The following is a 20288-nucleotide window of genomic DNA, read 5'->3' as shown; positions in this document are numbered from 1 at the left end:
TTTTCTTTTAAAAGCTGCAAACACTTTCTTTACAGAAAGGTAAAAAGATCTTGCTTCTGGATCCTGCTGGTTGGTGAAGGGACCTTCAGGCCCACCTTGACAATCAATCTTCTTTACAGTCTGGTCTTCTTGAGATGTGTTCGCTGGTTAGCTCTGTTGCTGTGTTTTGTCGATCCATGTACTGAGCTATGAGAGCTGGCTCTGCTAGCTATCTCTCAGCTGACTCTGACTCCTGTTTAAATTCTAGTCTTCCTTAGATGTATAGCTGTTTAAGCTTGGCTGCTTGTCTTGTCTTTCCCATGACCGAGCTGTGAGAGCTGAAATATGCTTCTCTCCTCTCTCTGAGTTCTCCTCCCCTTCTGTTCTGTTGCTGGTCTGCTTATGCTCCCTGGGTTTATATTCTCTTTCTACCAATCATTACGTTTTTAGAGCCTTATTGTAAATTACCTTATTTCACTTTGATTGTTAAAAAAGTATCTTTTAAAAAAAAAAAATTTAGAGTACCCAATTAATTTTTTCCAATTAAGGGGGCAATTTAGCGTGGCCAATCCACCTAACCTGCACATTTTTGGGTTGTGGGGGCGAAACCCATGCAAACATGGGGAGAATGTACAAACTCCACACGGACAGTGACCCAGAGCCGGGATCGAACCTGGGACCTCAGCGCCGCGAGACTGCTGTGCTATCCACTGAGCCACCGTGCTGCCCTAAAAAAGTATCTTTGATGTAAACATTCTAATACAACTAAGTATTCATTTTGGGCATGGCCTCACCTCTCAGATCTGATTACATTGTCCTTTGTGATGTTCAAAGATGCTTTGGTTTCAATAGAGGTGTTACTTTTAATTTCTGTCAGTTGAATAGTTTAATTTTCCAATTGTCCCCAGCTCATAACTTTGCCTTTGATTTTGACTTTAAATTATGTTTCTCATAGACAGGTTGTCTCCAATTTTCTTTTAATTGACTTGATGTTAGTAGAATTTCACACTTAGAATTGACACAAAATTCGACTGAGCATCATCCATCCTTTGCAGCTGTTTACTAAGAGAGTTAATTTCAATGAAGGTGTGAAACCTTTGCTTTTAACTGTATGCTAAAATTTTACTTGGTCATGACTTGAAAGACCTGCCTGTTTTAAACATTCATCACTTAATTCAATTAAAACTCTTATCTATGCTTTTCCAGATACTTCCTAAAAGAATTACATTCAATGAAGGTGTGAGCCATTGTTACATGAATCCTGTGTGTTTGCTAAATCTGCTTGTGAGAAATAATCTTAATTTTATAATCCTGCTCTTTGCAGCTGCTATTAACCTTTTGTGGGATCTTTCCCTGTATCCTCTCATGTTTCTCTCAGACCAGATATTGCCAGACTTCCATGTTTTAAATGACACGTTTTTCTGTATTTTCAAGAACAACTACTTCCCAAGAACAATTGTATTCCTATTATGTCAATATACATCCCATTGTCAAAATGTACTGGCCATTTCCCCAGCAGACCTTGGCAAGGCACTGGATCAGGGTAGCCCCTGGTAAACAGGCAGGCTGGCTATTCCCAGCACTCTTGCCTCATTTTCCTGCCATTTTCTTGAAAAGGATCTCATTGAATGGCGGAGCAGGCTCGAGGGGCCAGATGGCCTACTCCTGCTCCTAGTTCTTATGTTCTTATAAGGAAGCTGGAGTAGAACTGTTTGCCTGGGACACCTTCGATCAGAGGATCTGAGAGAACCAGACAGTGAAGCACAAGAAGGCCAAAAAGGTAACTGCGCTCTTTCTCGTGCTGGCTGTCAACTGATCCTCATGTCTGAAGACCGTCTCCAATGTTTGTTCTTCAGTGTCCATGCTGACGTGGGCAGCATGGTGGCTAGCACCACTTCCTCACAGTGCCAGGGACCCGGGTTCAATTCCAGCCTTCGGGACTGTTTGTGTGGGGTTTACATGTTCTCCACGTGTCTGCGTTGGTTTCCTCTGGGTGCCCTGGTTTCCTCCCACAGTCCAAATATATGCAGGTTAGGTGAATTGGCCATTCTAAATTGCTCCTCCTGTGCAGGTTAGGTGGGGTTATGGGGTTAGGGTGATAGGGTGGGGGATGGGGCCTAGGTAGAGTGATCTTTTAGAGGGTTAGTGCTGACTCGATGGGCCGAAGGGCTTCCTTCGGCACTGTAGGGATTCTATGGATTTCTCCTTAGTGGGCCATAATGACCTTACCCAAACAATGTAGCCACTCTGTGGCCTGAGACCACGAATACGAGCAGGGGTATAGGTCATACGGTCCCTCAAATCTTCTCTACCTTCAATAAGATCATGGCTATCTCCAGGGGATCATGCCTAGTGCTCATATCCCTCAATTTCCTTAGATTCTAAACACCTATCCATCTCAGACTTGAAGATACTCACTGCCTGAGCATCCTGGACTGTGTGTCTAATGCTTGGAAGGAGGAGAATATTAAGCTTAAATATAACAGGAAAAGACCATTTGAGTTGAAGGCCATTGTGAAGCTAGCACAATTGTTAATTTTAAGTCTGAGACAGATAGCTTTTTATTAAGCAAAGATATTGAGGGATATGGGCCAAAGGCAGATATATGGAGTTAGGCCACGGATCAGCCATGATCTCATTGAATGGCGGGACCGGCTCGAGGGGCTGAATGGCCTACTCCTGATGCTGTGATGAATCTGCTGATTAATCAGATAATACAACTCTAGCCATCAGTCTGTCACCACTCTGATAATCTGCTGCTCTTCCTCCGTTACAGAATCATTACTTGCTGTCCCTGGCTAACAGGTACCTCGGTCATCTCAAAATAGCTTTCCAGTCCCTGCTTCGTTGTTTGGAGCTCGATGAAACACATCGGAATGAAATTGTGAAAGACCTGTACAAGGCCACCAAGAAGCTATGCAACATTGAAACACAGGACAAACATTCTGATGAGAAAGGTCTGTAACTCTACCCTGCTCCAGGAAGTACGTTATGGGCCAGGGTTTAGAGAACCCCAAATGTATCATGGAGTTCATCTGATCCACAACTTTTAATAGATTGTGGGCTGGGGAGTACACGGCCCACTCTACAGGTGTGGTGCAGCAGAGATCGATAAGTAATTTTTAAAGCAAAACAATGTTTATTCTATGAACTAAAGTTAACCATGTTAAAACATACAGTGACCATCTTAGCAACCATCAATTCCAATACAACCCCCCAGGAATATAACACTAAATAATCCTTAAACTTTCCTTTTAACATTCATAAGACATAGAAAAAACGTTTTAACAGAAGCACATCAGGTTTAAATTCACTACTGAGAACAGTTATAACTCTGAATTCACCAAATGATCAAGAGATAGTCTTTACATGGCAGAGAGAACATTACATCTTCTGTGGCTGGCTGCACCTCCAACACTGAAACAAAACCAAAATAACACAGACACACCCAAGCTTTTCCTCAAAGTGAAACTAAAAAGAGCCAGAGCTCAGCTCCACCCACACTCTGATATCACTGCAGTCTTGAACAGACAGACATTTCTTAAAGTGACATTCTCATGACAAGTAGCATCATAGGACAGAATCAATCTGTTATAGAATCATAGAATTTGGCCCATCGAGTCTGCACCAGCCCTTGGGAAGAGTACCCCACTTAAGCCTCCACCCTATCCCCATAGCCCAGTAACCTCACCTAACCTTTTTGGACATGAAGGGCAATTTAACACGGCCAATCCACCTAACCTGCCCTTTTTTGGACTGTGGGAAGAAACCCATGTAGACACGGGGAGAACATGGAGACTCTGCACAGACAGTGACCCAAGCTGGGAATTGAACCTGGGACCATGGAGCTGTGAAGCAACTGTGCTAACCACTGTACTACCATGCTGCCCCCTGTCAGATGGAATAGACATAAATATCGACACAGTACATGTGTATAGTACACAGTACAGTACAAGGGGTGGCACAGTGGTTAACGCTGCTGCCTCACAGGGACCCGAGTTCAATTCCAGCCTTTGGTGACTGTGTGGAGTTTGCACGATCTCCCCCGGTGCTTGTGTGGGTTTCCTCCGGGTGCTCTGGTTTCCTCGCACAGTCCAAAGGTGTGCAGATTAAGTGGATTGGCCATGCTAAAATTACCCCTTTGTGTCCAAAGATATGCTGCTTGGGTGGGGGAATGGATCTAGGTAGGATGCTGTAGAAGAGGGTTGGTGCAGACCTGATGGGTTGAATGGCCTCCTTCTGCACTGTAGAAATTCTATGGTTTTATGGTGCACTCTGCTTTCAATCTCTAACAATGCAAGGGCATTAAAAAAGACAATGCTAGCAAGAATAGCTGAGGCTGGCTTTTGATGCTTCCGTCTGTCAGTGTCGTATCAGGGATTTGAGTAAATGGACTTCCACTCTTTGAGAAAATTAAGTTCAGTGAGTTTGATCTGATGAGGGATTGGAACTAGAAAGATGGGACTTGCAATTGGGATAGAATTCCTCGTGACAGCTCGACTTCTGGAGTGTGATGACTCCCCGTGTGGTGATTAAATCTTTCCATTTTGCAGTTAGATAATGTGTGACTTCCCAATACAGCTGGAAAGCTGCTTATCTGCTGCTGTTTTACCTAATTTGAATCCCCTGGTTGTTGTAGAGGCTATCAGGGGAGTGAGTGAATCTGTCATCTCTACCCAATCAGGCCTCTCTGTGATTCCAGTCCCACACTCTGTGTGCGACTTGTAAGAACCTCAGGGTGAGGATAACAAAAAGCAATTTTACCAGAGATATCTCATGAACAAGTGGGGGGGGGAATGTTTTAGCAAATAAACTTTAGACCGTGATAGTTTTTGTCATGCTTGAGATGTTGATTTATCTGCTTTGTAGGTCTGGATGGGATGCTGCTCAAGATTGGCTACCTGCTCTGCGAAGCTGCATTACATGAGCTCTGCATTCAGTTAGTCAGCTCAGCTGTACAGCTTTGTCAGTCAGATATGAGTGATTCAGTCAGAATGCAGTTCCACCTGATCCACGCAAATTGCTATTCAGTGACAAACAACAAGGACATGGCCAGAACAGCCTATGAAAACTGCCTGAAGTTGGCACTAAGGTTGAGGAGCACCGAAGAACAAATCAAGGTAAAAACAACCTCTGAGTTCTGATGGGCTGTCCTCGAGCTGGAACGTTCACTCTGTTTCTCTCTCCACGGAGTCGTCAGGACAGTGCTGAATATTTCTGTTTTTAATTGCCAACCAGGATTGCTTTTCTCCAACGTTCCTCTCCGACACACACTGACTCGGGTCCCAGCAGCACCAGCAGCTTCTCAGTGCTATTTCCAAAGTGGCAGTATTCACTGCCGAGAACCTCATACACATTCCAGAACCATCCCAAACTTCCTCCTGTACCAAGAATCAAAGGATTTATTGTCCTACCAATTAGGAAGGAAGTTTCTTCTGACATGATTACACATTGAAAAAAATCACACCTCACCCAGTCGAACCGCTCATGATTACACCTCACTCAGTTTAACCGCTCAGTATTACACCTCACCTACTCTAACCACTCGGTATTACACCTCACCCACTCTACAGGTTCAGTATTACACCTCACTCAGTCTAACCGCTCAGTATTACACCTCACTAAGTGTAAACACTCGGTATTACACCTCACCCACTCTAACCGCCCGGTATTACACCTCACACAGTCTAACCGCTCAGTATTACACCTCACTCAGTGTAGCCGCTCAGTATTACACCTCACACAGTCTAACCGCTCGGTATTACACATCACTCAGTCTAACCACTCGGTATTACACCTCACTCAGTCTAACCGTTCGGTATTACACATCACTCAGTCTAACCGCTCGGCATTACACCTCACCCACTCTAACCGCTCGGTATTACACCTCACTCAGTTTAACCGCTCAATATTACACCTCACTCAGTCTAACCGCTCAGTATTACACCTCACACAGTCTAACCGCTCAGTATTACACATCACTGAGTCTAACCGCTCGGCATTACACCTCACCCGCTCTAACCACTCGGTATTACACCTCACCCAGTCCAACCGCTCAGTATTACACCTCACCCACTCTAACCGCTCGGTATTACACCTCACTCAGTTTAACCGCTCAGTATTACACGTCACACAGTCTAACCTCTCGGTATTACACCTCACCCACTCTAGCCGCTCGGCATTACTCCTCACCCACTCTAACCGCTCGGTATTACACCTCACTCAGTGTAACCGCTCAGTATTACACCTCACACAGTCTAACCGCTCGGTATTACACCTCACCCACTCTAACCGCTCGGTATTACACCTCACCCACTCTATCCGCTCGGCATTACACCTCACCCACTCTAACCGCTCAGTATTACACCTCACTCAGTCTAACCGCTCGGCATTACACCTCACCCAGTATAACCGCTCGGCATTACACTTCACACAGTTTAACCGCTCGGTATTACACTTCACCCAGTCTAACCGCTCAGTATTACACCTCACACAGTCTAACCGCTCGGTATTACACCTCACACAGTCTAACCGTTCGGTTTTACACTTCACCCAGTATAACCGCTCAGTATTACACCTCACCCAGTCTAACCGCTCAGTATTACATCTCACGCAGTCTAACTGCTCAGTATTACACCTCAAACAATCGAACCGCTCCGTATATTACACCCCAAGCAGTCTAACCGCTCGCTATTACAGCTCACCCACTCTACAGGCTCAGTATTACACCTCACCCAGTGGAACCGCTCGGCATTGCACCTCACACAGTCTAACCGCTCAGTATTACACCTCACCCAGTCTAACCGCTCGGCATTACACCTCACACAGTCTAACCACTCGGTATTACACTTCACCCAGTATAACCGCTCAGTATATCACCTCACCCAGTCGAACCGCTCGGTATCGCACCTCACACAGTCTAACCGCTCAGTATTACACTTCAACCAGTCTAACCACTCAGTATTACACTTCAACCAGTCTAACCGCTCAGTATTACACTTCACCCAGTCTAACCGCTCAGTATTACACCTCACCCAGTCTAACCGCTCAGTATTACACTTCAACCAGTCTAACCGCTCAGTATTACACTTCACCCAGTCTAACCGCTCAGTATTACACTTCACCCAGTCTAACCGCTCGGCATTACACCTCACACAGTCTAACCGCTCGGTATTAAACCTCACCCACTCTAACCGCTCGGCATTACACCTCACCCAGTCTAACCGCTCAGTATTACACCTCACACAGTCTAACCGCTCGGTATTAAACCTCACCCACTCTAACCGCTCGGCATTACACCTCACACAGTCTAACCGCTCAGTATTACACTTCAACCAGTCTAACCACTCAGTATTACACTTCAACCAGTCTAACCGCTCAGTATTACACTTCACCCAGTCTAACCGCTCAGTATTACACCTCACCCAGTCTAACCGCTCAGTATTACACTTCAACCAGTCTAACCGCTCAGTATTACACTTCACCCAGTCTAACCGCTCAGTATTACACTTCACCCAGTCTAACCGCTCGGCATTACACCTCACACAGTCTAACCGCTCGGTATTAAACCTCACCCACTCTAACCGCTCGGCATTACACCTCACCCAGTCTAACCGCTCAGTATTACACCTCACACAGTCTAACCGCTCGGTATTAAACCTCACCCACTCTAACCGCTCGGCATTACACCTCACACAGTCTAACCACTCGGTATTACACTTCACCCAGTATAACCGCTCAGTATATCACCTCACCCAGTCGAACCGCTCGGTATCGCACCTCACACAGTCTAACCGCTCGGTATTACATATCACCCACTCTACAGGCTCAGTATTTCACCTCACCCAGTCGAACCGCTCGGTATCGCACCTCACCCAGTCTAACCGCTCAGTATTACACCTCACCCAGTCTAACCGCTCGGTATTACACTTCACCCAGTCTAACCGCTCAGTATTACACTTCACCCAGTCTAACCACTCGGCATTACACTTCACCCAGTCTAACCACTCGGCATTACACTTCACCCAGTCTAACCGCTCGGTATTACACTTCACTCAGTCTAACCACTCGGCATTACACTTCACCCAGTCCAACCGCTCAGTATTACACTTCACCCAGTCTAACCACTCGGCATTACACTTCACCCAGGCTAACCGCTCGGCATTACACTTCACACAGTCTAACCGCTCGGTATTACACCTCACACAGTCTAACCGCTCAGTATTACACCTCACCCACTCTATCCACTCAGTATTACACCTCACCCACTCTAACCGTTCAGTATTACACCTCACCCACTCTAACCGTTCAGTATTACACCTCACCCACTCTAACCGTTCAGTATTACACCTCACACAGTTTACCCGCTCAGTATTACACCTCACACAGTCTAACCGCTCGGTATTACACCTCACACAGTCTATCCACTCGGCATTACACCTCACCCACTCTATCCGCTCAGTATTTCACCTCACCCAGTCTAAACGCTCGGTATTACACCTCACCCAGTCTAACCGCTCAGTATTACATCTCACGCAGTCTAACTGCTCAGTATTACACCTCAAACAATCGAACCCCTCCGTATATTACACCCCAAGTAGTCTAACCGCTCGCTATTACAGCTCACCCACTCTACAGGCTCAGTATGACACGTCACCCAGTCGAACCGCTCGGCATTACACCTTACCTACTTCACACACTCGGTATTACACCTCACACAGTCTAACTGCTCGGTATTACCCCTCACCCAGTCTAACCGCTCGGTATTACACCTCACCCAGTCTAACCGCTTAGTATTACACTTCACCCAGTCTAACCGCTCGGCATTACACTTCACCCAGTCTAACCGCTCGGTATTACACCTCACCCATTCTAACCGCTCAGTATTACACCTCACACAGTCTAACTGCTCAGTATTACACTTCACCCAGTCTAACCTCTCGGTATTACACCTCACAGTCTAACCGCTCAGTATTACACCTCACACAGTCTAACCGCTCAGTATTACACTTCACCCAGTCTAACCGCTCGGTATTACACCTCACCCAGTCTAACCGCTCGGTATTACACCTCACACAGTCTAACTGCTCAGTATTACACCTCACACAGTCTAACCGCTCGGTATTACACCTCACCCAGTCTAACCGCTCGGTATTATACCTCACACAGTCTAACTGCTCAGTATTACACCTCACACAGTCTAACCGCTCGGTATTACACCTCACCCAGTCTAACCGCTCGGCATTACACTTCACCCAGTCTAACCGCTCGGTATTACACCTCACCCAGTCTAACCGCTCGGCATTACACTTCACCCAGTCTAACCGCTCGGCATTACACTTCACCCAGTCTAACCGCTCGGCATTACACATCATCCAGTCTAACCGCTCGGCATTACACATCACCCAGTCTAACCGCTCGGCATTACACATCACCCAGTCTAACCGCTCGGCATTACACTTCACTCAGTCTAACCACTCGGCATTACACTTCACCCAGTCTAACCGCTCGGCATTACACTTCACCCAGTCTAACCGCTCGGTATTACACCTCACTCAGTCTAACCGCTCGGCATTACACTTCACCCAGTCTAACCGCTCGGCATTACACTTCACCCAGTCTAACCGCTCGGTATTACACCTCACACAGTCTAACCACTCGGTATTACACCTCACAGAGTCTAACCACTCGGTATTACACCTCACACAGTCTAACCACTCGGCATTACACTTCACCCAGTCTAACCGCTCTGTATTAAACCTCACCCAGTCTAACCGCTCGGCATTACACTTCACCCAGTCTAACTGCTCGGTATTACACATCATCCAGTCAAACCACTCGGTATTACACCTAACCCAGTCTAACCGCTCAGTATTACATTTCATGCAGTCAATACACTCTGTATTATACTCCAGTTTCCAGACTGCACTGAATTCTGCTTCGCTTGTTTCTGTGCTACCTTATTGTTTTGGGGGACTGTAACAGAATATTATTATTCAGAGGACCAGATTAATTCTGCGGACATACATTTCCACATCTCAGCTCAGTGTCTGGAGAAGTTTAAATTCAAATAAATAATTGGTGTCTCAACTGAAATACTCGTTGCATTAATAATAACAATGAAACTGCTGGATTGTCATAGAAATATATCTGCTTCACTAATGCCCTTCAAGAAATGTAGTCTGCCTACCTGTCACTCCAAACCTACAGAAATGTGGTTCAAAGGCTGCTGCTCTCTGAAATGGCCTGCCAAGCCACTCCGTTTCGAGGGTTCGAATGCTACCTCGTCCAAGAACCAAATAAAAAATATACTCTATTGCTTATATTTTTGGAGAGTTGTATAAGATTTTATCTGGGTTGTGTTTCAGAGCTGTGCAGGTCTGGCTGAAGCACATATGATAGCTGGCCGGCCAGAAGAAGCCATCCGGTACTACCTCCAGCTTCTAGCAATCTTGGAACAGAGCGACCAGGAATCCCGGGACCACCACTCCGGATATGAGAGGCAGTTGTCATCCATCAGGTACACGAAAGTTTGAAATGGATAGAATGAACTCTGCACCATCATCCAAAATGTTTTTGCCCATCTTGCTGTGAACTAATTATACAAATAGGCTATGATTGGAGGAGACTCCGAACAAAGTGTTCTTATGAATCATTTAGATTCACTGCCACAGAGCTTTGGGACAAATATTGCAGAGTACCAAGACTGCTACACACTGACTAGTATAGTTACCCCCAAAACGTGTGCTGTTCCCATTGACACAATATGGTCGGATAGTGCAACTGCACTTACAATGGGTAGATAACGAACATATATACATGGAGTGATATTGGCAACTATATGTAGTGTGAATGACATTCACCACACTGCCCGTGGCGGCTCATTCAGCTTGGGTCTTCTTCCCAATATTCTGTGGGCCCCCTCCAGCTCCAGGGGCCCCTGAAAGGACCCAGCTCCCATCAGCGAATTTAGCATGATGACCACATAGGCCCCCATGTCTGACCCCTCCAGCCCTTCCGACAGGCCCAGGATCCACAGATTTTTCGGCCTCGACCGGTTCTCCATCTCCTCGAACCTCTCCTGCAATTTTTTATGGAGCACCTCGTGCATCTCCACCTTCACTGCGAAACCTAAGGTCTCGCCCTCTCTTTCAGAGGCCTTTTGTCGGATCTCTCGGATCGCTACCCCTGGGCCGTCTGGGTCTCCAGCAGCTTGTCAATTGAAGCCTTCAACGGCTCCAGTAGGTCCGCTTTAAACTCCCTGAAGCAGCGCTGGAGAGTCTCCTGCTGCTCCTGCGCCCACTGCCTCCATGCCTCCTGGTCTCTGCACGCCGCCATCTTGTGCTTCTTCCCTCGCTTCTGCTTTGGCGCTGCAACCACTTTCTTACTCGCTCCACTCCTGGTCCAGGCCATATACTGCTGGGGAAATGCTGCTGACTCCTTCCCACGTCGGGAAACGTCGAAAAAGTACCGCTGGGGGCCCTAAAAAGAGCCCAAAACTGGTGGGAGCTGCCGAACATGCGGCTTAGCTCCGCATAGCAGCAACCAGAAGTCGTGTGCAGTGTTTCTGATACCACAGTGTACAGTGTTTCTGATACCACAGTGTACAGTGCTCCTGATACCGCAGTGTGCAGTGCTCCTGATACCGCAGTGTACAGTGCTCCTGATACCGCAGTGTACAGTGCTCCTGATACCACAGTGTTCCTGATACCGCAGTGTACAATGCTCCTGATACCGCAGTGTGCAGTGCTCCTGATACCGCAGTGTGCAGTGCTCCGAATACCGCAGTGTTCCTGATACCGCAGTGTACAGTGCTCCTGATACCGCAGTGCGCAGAGCTCCTGATACCGCAGTGCGCAGAGCTCCTGATACCGCAGTGTGCAGTGCTCCTGATACCACAGTGTACAGTGCTCCTGATACCACAGTGCGCAGAGCTCCTGATACCGCAGTGCGCAGAGCCCCTGATACCGCAGTGTGCAGTGCTCCTGATATCGCAGTGTTCCTGATACCGCAGTGTACAGTGCTCCTGATACCTCAGTGTACAGTGTTCCTGATACCGCAGTGTGCAGTGCTCCTGATACCACAGTGTACAGTGCTCCTGATACCGCAGTGCGCAGAACTCCTGATACCGCAGTGTACAATGCTCCTGATACCACAGTGTACAGTGCTCCTGATACCGCAGTGCGCAGAACTCCTGATACCGCAGTGTACAATGCTCCTGATACCGCAGTGTACAGTGCTCCTGATACCGCAGTGTACAGTGCTCCTGATACCGCAGTGTACAGTGCTCCTGATACCGCAGTGTACAGTGCTCCTGATACCGCTGTGTACAGTGCTCCTGATACCGCAGTGTACAGTGCTCCTGATACTGCAGTGTACAGTATTCCTGATACCGCAGTGTACAGTGCTCCTGATACCGCAGTGTACAGTGCTCCTGATACTGCAGTGTACAGTGCTCCTGATACCGCAGTGTACAGTACTCCTGATACCGCAGTGTACAGTGCTCCTGATACCGCAGTGTACAGTGCTCCTGATACCGCAGTGTACAGTGTGCTCCTGATACCGCAGTGTACAGTGCTCCTGATACCGCAGTGTACAGTGCTCCTGATACCGCAGTGTACAGTGCTCCTGATACCGCAGTGTACAGTGTGCTCCTGATACCGCAGTGTACAGTGCTCCTGATACCGCAGTGTACAGTGCTCCTGATACCGCAGTGTACAGTGTGCTCCTGATACCACAGTGCACAGAGCTCCTGATACCGCAGTGTACAGTGCTCCTGATACCGCAGTGCGCAGAGCTCCTGATACCGCAGTATGCAGTGCTCCTGATACCACAGTGTACAGTGCTCCTGATACTGCAGTGTACAGTGTGCTCCTGATACGCAGTGTACAGTGCTCCTGATACCGCAGTGTACAGTGCTCCTGATACCGCAGTGTACAGTGCTCCTGATACCGCAGTGTACAGTGCTCCTGATACCGCAGTGTACAGTGCTCCTGATACCGCAGTGCGCAGAGCTCCTGATACCGCAGTGTACAGTGTGCTCCTGATACCGCAGTGTACAGTGCTTCTGATACCGCAGTGTACAGTGTGCTCCTGATACCGCAGTGTACAGTGTGCTCCTGATACCGCAGTGAGCAGTGCCCTTGAAACCACAGTGTGCAGTGCTCCTGATACTGCAGTCTACAGTGCTCCTGATACCGCGATGTACATGTTTCTGATACCGCAGTGTACAGTGCTCCTGATACCGCAGTGTACAGTGTTTCTGATACCGCAGTGTACAGTGTTTCTGATACCACAGTGTACAGTGCTCCTGATACCGCAGTGTACAGTGCTCCTGATACCGCAGTGTACAGTGCTCCTGATACCGCAGTGTACAGTGTTTCTGATACTGCAGTGTACAGTGCTCCTGATACCGCAGAGTACAATGTTTCTGATACCGCAGTGTACAGTGCTCCTGATACTACAGTTTCCAGTGTTTCTGATACCGCAGTGTACAGTGCTCCTCCTGTGCTGTACTTTTCTTTGTTCTTTGTTCTTTGATACCGCAGTGTACAGTGCTCCTGATACTACAGTTTCCAGTGTTTCTGATACTACAGTTTCCAGTGTTTCTGATACCACAGTGTATAGTGCTCCTGATACCTCAGTGTACAATGTTCCTGATACCGCAGTGTTACAGTGCTGCCGATACCGCAGTGTACAGTGCTCCTGATACCACAGTGTACAGTGCTCCTGATACGCAGTGTACAGTGCTCCTGATACCGCAGTGTGCAGTGTTTCTGATACCGCAGTGCGCAGAGCTCCTGATACTACAGTTTCCAGTGTTTCTGATACCACAGTGTACAGTGTTTCTGATATCGCAGTGTACAGTACTCCTGATACCGCAGTGTACAGTGCTCCTGATACCGCAGTGTACAGTGCTCCTGATACCGCAGTGTGCAGTGCTCCTGATACTGCAGTGTACAGTGCTCCTGATACCGCAGTGTACAGTGTTTCTGATACCGCAGTGTACAGTATTCCTGATATGGCAGTGTACAGTGCTCCTGATATGGCAGTGTACAGTATTCCTGATACCGCAGTGTACAGTGCTCCTAATACTGCAGTGTACAGTGTTTCTGATACCGTAGTGTACAGTATTCCTGATATGGCAGTGTACAGTGCTCCTGATACCGCAGTGTACAGTGTTTCTGATACCGCAGTGTACAGTGCTCCTGATACCTCAGTGTACAATGTTCCTGATACCGCAGTGTTACAGTGCTGCCGATACCGCAGTGTACAGTGCTCCTGATACCACAGTGTACAGTGCTCCTGATACGCAGTGTACAGTGCTCCTGATACCGCAGTGTACAGTGCTCCTGATACCGCAGTGTACAGTGCTCCTGATACTGCAGTGTACAGTGCTCCTGATACCACAGTGTACAGTGTTTCTGATACTGCAGTGTACAGTGTGCTCCTGATACCGTAATGTACAGTGCTCCTGATACCGCAGTGCGCAGAGCTCCTGATACCGCAGTGTACAGTGTTTCTGATACTACAGTTTCCAGTGTTTCTGATACTACAGTTTCCAGTGTTTCTAATACCACAGTGTATAGTGTTTCTGATACCGCAGTGTACAGTGTTTCTGATACCACAGTGTACAGTGCTCCTGATACTACAGTTTCCAGTGTTTCTGATACTACAGTTTCCAGTGTTTCTGATACCGCAGTGTACAGTACCCCTGATACCGCAATGTACAGTGCTCCTGATACCGCAGTGCGCAGAGCTCCTGATACCGCAGTGTACAGTGCTCCTGATACCGCAGTGCGCAGAGCTCCTGATACCGCAGTGTACAGTGTTTCTGATACTACAGTTTCCAGTGTTTCTGATACTACAGTTTCCAGTGTTTCTAATACCACAGTGTATAGTGTTTCTGATACCGCAGTGTACAGTGTTTCTGATACCACAGTGTACAGTGCTCCTGATACTACAGTTTCCAGTGTTTCTGATACTACAGTTTCCAGTGTTTCTGATACCACAGTGTACAGTGCTCCTGATACCGCAGTGTACAGTGCTCCTGATACCGCAGTGTACAGTGCTCCTGATACCGCAGTGTACAGTGCTCCTGATACCACAGTGTGCAGTGCTCCTGATACCGCAGTGTACAGTGCTCCTGACACCTTAATGTACAGTGCTCCTGATACCGCAGCGTACAGTGCTCCTGACACTGTAATGTACAGTGCTCCTGATACCACAGTGTAGAGTGCTCCTGATACCGCAGTGTACAGTGCTCCTGATACCGCAGTGTACAGTGCTCCTGATACCGCAGTGTACAGTGCTCCTGATACCGCAGTGTACAGTGCTCCTGATACCGCAGTGTACAGTGCTCCTGATACCGCAGTGTACAGTGCTCCTGATACCGCAGTGTGCAGTGCTCCTGATACCGCAGTGTACAAAGCTCCTGATACCGCAGTGTACAGTGCTCCTGATACCGCAATGGACAGTGCTCCTGATACCGCAGTGTGCAATGTTTCTGATACCGCAGTGTACAGTGCTCCTGATACCGCAGTGTACAGTGCTCCTGATACCGCAGTGTACAGTGCTCCTGATACCGCAGTGTGCAGTGCTCCTGATACCGCAGTGGACAGTGCTCCTGACACCGTAATGTACAGTGCTCCTGATACCGCAGTGTACAGTGCTCCTGATACCGCAGTGTACAGTGTTTCTGATACCGCAGTGTACAGTATTCCTGATATGGCAGTGTACAGTGCTCCTGATATGGCAGTGTACAGTGCTCTTGATATGGCAGTGTACAGTATTCCTGATACCGCAGTGTACAGTGTTTCTGATACCGTTGTGTACAGTATTCCTGATATGGCAGTGTACAGTGCTGCCGATACCGCAGTGTACAGTGCTCCTGATACGCAGTGTACAGTGCTCCTGATACCGCAGTGTACAGTGCTCCTGATACCGCAGTGTACAGTTCTCCTGATACCGCAGTGTGCAATGTTTCTGATACCGCAGTGTACAGTGCTCCTGATACCGCAGTGTGCAGTGTTTCTGATACCGCAGTGTACAGTGCTCCTGATACCGCAGTGTACAGTGCTTCTGATACCGCAGTGTACAGTGCTCCTGATACCACAGTGTACAGTGCTTCTGATACCGCAGTGTACAGTGCTCCTGATACCGCAGTGTACAGTGCTTCTGATACCGCAGTGTACAGTGCTCCTGATACTGCAGTTTCCAGTGCTTCTGATACTGCAGTGTGCAGTTATCCTTATACTGCACTGGACACTGCCCCTGATACCAGAGTTCACTGTGCTGCTGAAACCACAGTGCTCCTGATTCTGCACTGCTCCCATTAATGTGGCATGCAGTGTTGCCACAAACATGATGACAGTCCCAAAGAACACCAGATTATACTCTCTTGCTTCTAAAAGCCTCCCAGGTGGGTCAAAAATTCAAGTATGGTTTGTGAGCAGACACGTGCATACTAAACCAAACAAATTATACCCCAATTCACTTGAAACTGAAACCAAAAGTGTACATTCTTATCCCAGAATATAACTCACAACAGAGACCATCACGAATTGGGCTGGAGAGCTCATTTTCACCAAAACAGGCACAGTGCACTGAGCAGCCTCCTTCTGTGCTGTACATGACGATTACTTCTATCTGAGACAGTCTGTTCCAACGCTGGGTAAAGGTATCAACTTGCCTGGCGGTGCTGTACATGATAGATGTGTTCTCGAGTATTGGGTATTTTCAGTGGAGTGACCGAACATCTCTGAAGGAAAGTGAAGATCACCTCCTGATTCACCGGTGTATGACTAAAATAATATCGTCTTGGTCATCGCCTGTTGCTTCCCTTTGAGATGTGCCTTTCTCCAAAGCTGAATGGATTCTGTAACAACCCAAAGTGATGTTTACTTCAGTGCTGTTGTGATTTGCTGCAGGGAATTTTGGAGCTCTGAGAGAGAGGTGTCTGTGTACCTGAACCTGACCAAGGCATATTGGATTATTCATCAGTACCAGAAAGCATTGGTGTTTGGGAAGAAGTACCTGGAATACTTAATAGGGGGACCCCCTACTGGATACTGTCAGGATGTAACATCTGCTTATTATCAGGTGGGTGTTTCAAAATCTAAATAAGTTGTTGATTATACTGAGAGAGATCTGAAAGGAGAGCAGGTACAACAATACAAAGCAAAGTACAGCACAGGGACAGACCCCTCGGCCCTCTCAGAATGCAGTCTGAATTCAGTGCCCCCGCTCCTGTCTGCAGCTCCGGCAAGTTCGACACCCTGAATATGGTTTCCATGGGACTGGGTTCCAAGTCTACATGCAGGACCCCCGACATGGTGCTGAAAAATGACCTCCAAAATGCCTCCAACTTTGGGCAGGACCAGAATGTGTGTACATAATTGGCCGGCCCCTTCCACAAATAACCGGCTCATCCTCGACTTGGTCAGGTGCATCTTGTGTACCATGTTTAGCTGTATCAACTCCAGCCTCACTCACAAGGTTGAGTCATTCACCCTCCGCAACACTTCACACCACAGTCCTTCCTCCAGCGCCATCCCAGCTCCTCCTCTCACTTTGCCTTAACCCCCTCCAACAATGCCCTATCTACTGCCAGATCCTCCAATCACCGATAGCACCCCCTCCAACAACGAGGAGGGCAGTGCCACCGGAAAAGTCGGGAAAATCTTCTTCACAAAATCCTGCGGCTGCACATACCTAAAGGCCTCCCCTCATGGAACCCTACACTTCTCCATCAACTCTTCCAACCGCGCGAATCACCCTTCTAGAAATAAGTCTTTAATTTCCAACACCCCCTGAAACCTAGAATCCAATCTCGCCGCTCTAACACTTGGATTCCCTCAGATTAGCATCAACTTTGACCCCCCAACCTAAAATGCTTTCAAAATTGCCTCCATATCTTCAATGCGGCCACAACCACTGGACCCTCCAAATATTTTCCTGGGGTTAACGGGAGTGATACCATTGTCAGCACCCGCAGCCCTGTACCCCCACAAGAGCCTCACGGTAGCATGGTGGTTAGCATCAATGCTTCACAGCTCCAGGGTCCCAGGTTCGATTCCCGGCTGGGTCACTGTCTGTGTGGAGTCTGCACGTCCTCCCCGTGTGTGCGTGGGTTTCCTCCGGGTGCTCCGGTTTCCTCCCACAGTCCAAAGATGTGCGGGTTAGGTAGATTGGCCATGCTAAATTGCCCGTAGTGTAAGGTTAATGCGGGGGATTGTTGGGTTACGGGTATACGGGTTACGTGGGTTTAAGTAGGGTGATCATTGCTCGGCACAACATCGAGGGCCGAAGGGCCTGTTCTGTGCTGTACTGTTCTTATCTTATCAGCCTGCTTCCATCCTCACCCACATAGCGTCCAGCGTCCAGCTCCCTGCTCCGAACACGCACATTCTCTGCATTAGGCGCCCAATTATAATACAGCAGGTTCGGAAGAGCTAGACCCCTTGACTGCCGCGCTCTCTGAAGCACTGTCTTCCGAATCCTTGCAACGTTACCTGCCGAAACAAACAACAAAATCAACCGTTCTACACCCATAAAAGATCATTTAGGTATAAAGACCAGTCTGCACTGAAATAAGAATAAACACCGTGGCAAGTTATTCATCTGTACTGCCTGCACCCACCCTGCCAATGACAGGGGAAGGCTGTCCTATCTCAACAAATCCGCCTTGATTCTGCCCACCAGGCTTGTAAAATTCAATTTACGAAACCGGGCCCTGCCCCAAGCTACCTGCACCCCCAAGTGCGGGGCAGCACGGTAGCGCAGTTGCTTCAGAGCTCCAGGGTCCCAGGTTTGATTCCCGGCTTGGGTCACTATCTGTGCAGAGTCTGCACGTTCTCCCCGTGTCTGAGTGAGTTTCCTCCGGGTGCTCCGGTTTCCTCCCACTGTCCAAAGATGTGCGGTTTAGGTGGATTGGCCATGCTAAATTGCCATTAGTGTCCAAAAAAGGTTAGGTGGGGTTATTGGGTTACGTGGATAGGTTGGAAGTGAGTGCTTAAGTGGGGTGCTCTTTCCAAGGGGCGATGCAGAATCAATAGGCCGAATGGCCTCATCTGCACTGTACAATCTATTATTCAAATACCTAAAGTGGGTAGTCGCCACCAGAAATGCCCCCCCCCCCCCCTCCGCAAGCCAATTCCCGCCTCTGGAGAAGACACCAAACAATATTCACTTTTTTCCAGATTCAGCTTATAGCCTGAAAGAGCCCCGAATCGCCTGAGCAGCCCCACTATATCCCCCACCTTGGGACCCGTGTTGGAGATGTACAACAAGAAATCATTGTGAGAAATTCCAACCCCACTCCCACCCCTCACTATCCCCTTTCACTTATCCGAGCACCTCAGCTCTATGGCCAAGGGCTCTATCGCCAGGAGGGGGGGGGGGGGGCATGGGACACCCCTGCTGTGTTCCCCTATGTAACTGAAAATACCCCAAATTCACCTCATTCGTACGCACACGCGCCTTTGATTCCCTATATAATAATTTAACCCATGCCACAAACTTAGGCCAAATCCCAAACTTTTCCAACACCACAAACAAGTAACTCCACTCTACGCGGTCAAATGCCTCTCCCGTCCAGCGCCGCCACCACCTCCAGTTCCCTCCCTTCTGACGGAGAGAGCACCACGTTTACCAAATGCTGCACGTTTAGTGACAACTGCCTTTCCTTTACGAATCCCTTCTGATCTTCCCCAATCACCTGCGGAAGGCACTCTTCCAGCCTAAGCAACACGTTGGCAAGAACCTTGGCATCCACATTTAGCAGAGGTATTGGCCTGTACAACCCACACTCCACCGGGTCATTATCCTTTTTTAGCAATGGCGAAATGGATGCCTGTCTCATCATCTTCCATTCAATGAGATCATGTCTGATCTGACTATAAACTCCACTCCAGACTCCTGCCAACTCCGATAACCTTTCACCCACTTGTAAATCAAGAACCTATCAGGCTCTGGCCTAATCAGGCCTTAACAATATTCAAGGACTCTGCTTCCACCGCCTTTTGAGGAAGAAAGTTCTAGAGACTCATCACCCTCTGGGAGAAAATATTCCATCTCTATTTTAAATGAGCGACTCCTTATTTTAAAACAGTGACCTCCTGGTTCTAAATTCTCCCACAAGACGAAACATCCTCTCCACATCCACCCTGTCAATACCCCTCAGATCTTTAAGATTTCAATCAAGTCGCCTCTGACATCTAAACTCCTGTAGATACAAACCTAACCTAATTTAGAGTACCCAATTCTTTTTTTCCAATTCGGGGGCAATTTAGCGTGGCCAATTCACCGAC

At 48.0% G+C, this 20288-nt stretch overlaps 1 protein-coding gene across 5 annotated transcripts in view; it reads left to right on the top strand.

The window, feature by feature from the left end:
* The window catches only part of LOC119955438 (tetratricopeptide repeat protein 28-like), a 390291-nt gene that overhangs the window by 46469 nt on the left and 323534 nt on the right, over window positions 1-20288 (top strand). For all 5 annotated transcript variants that reach the window (XM_038781602.1, XM_038781600.1, XM_038781597.1 and 2 more), the window contains exons 5-8: window positions 2756-2936; window positions 4849-5099; window positions 10347-10498; window positions 16908-17079. In XM_038781602.1, the coding sequence (XP_038637530.1) occupies window positions 2756-2936; window positions 4849-5099; window positions 10347-10498; window positions 16908-17079 (756 nt within the window). The remainder of the gene's footprint in view (window positions 1-2755; window positions 2937-4848; window positions 5100-10346; window positions 10499-16907; window positions 17080-20288) is intronic.

This window comes from Scyliorhinus canicula, chromosome 21 (genome assembly GCF_902713615.1).
Source record: "Scyliorhinus canicula chromosome 21, sScyCan1.1, whole genome shotgun sequence".
NCBI lineage: Eukaryota > Metazoa > Chordata > Chondrichthyes > Carcharhiniformes > Scyliorhinidae > Scyliorhinus > Scyliorhinus canicula.
This window is presented reverse-complemented; position numbering and strand designations above follow the sequence as displayed.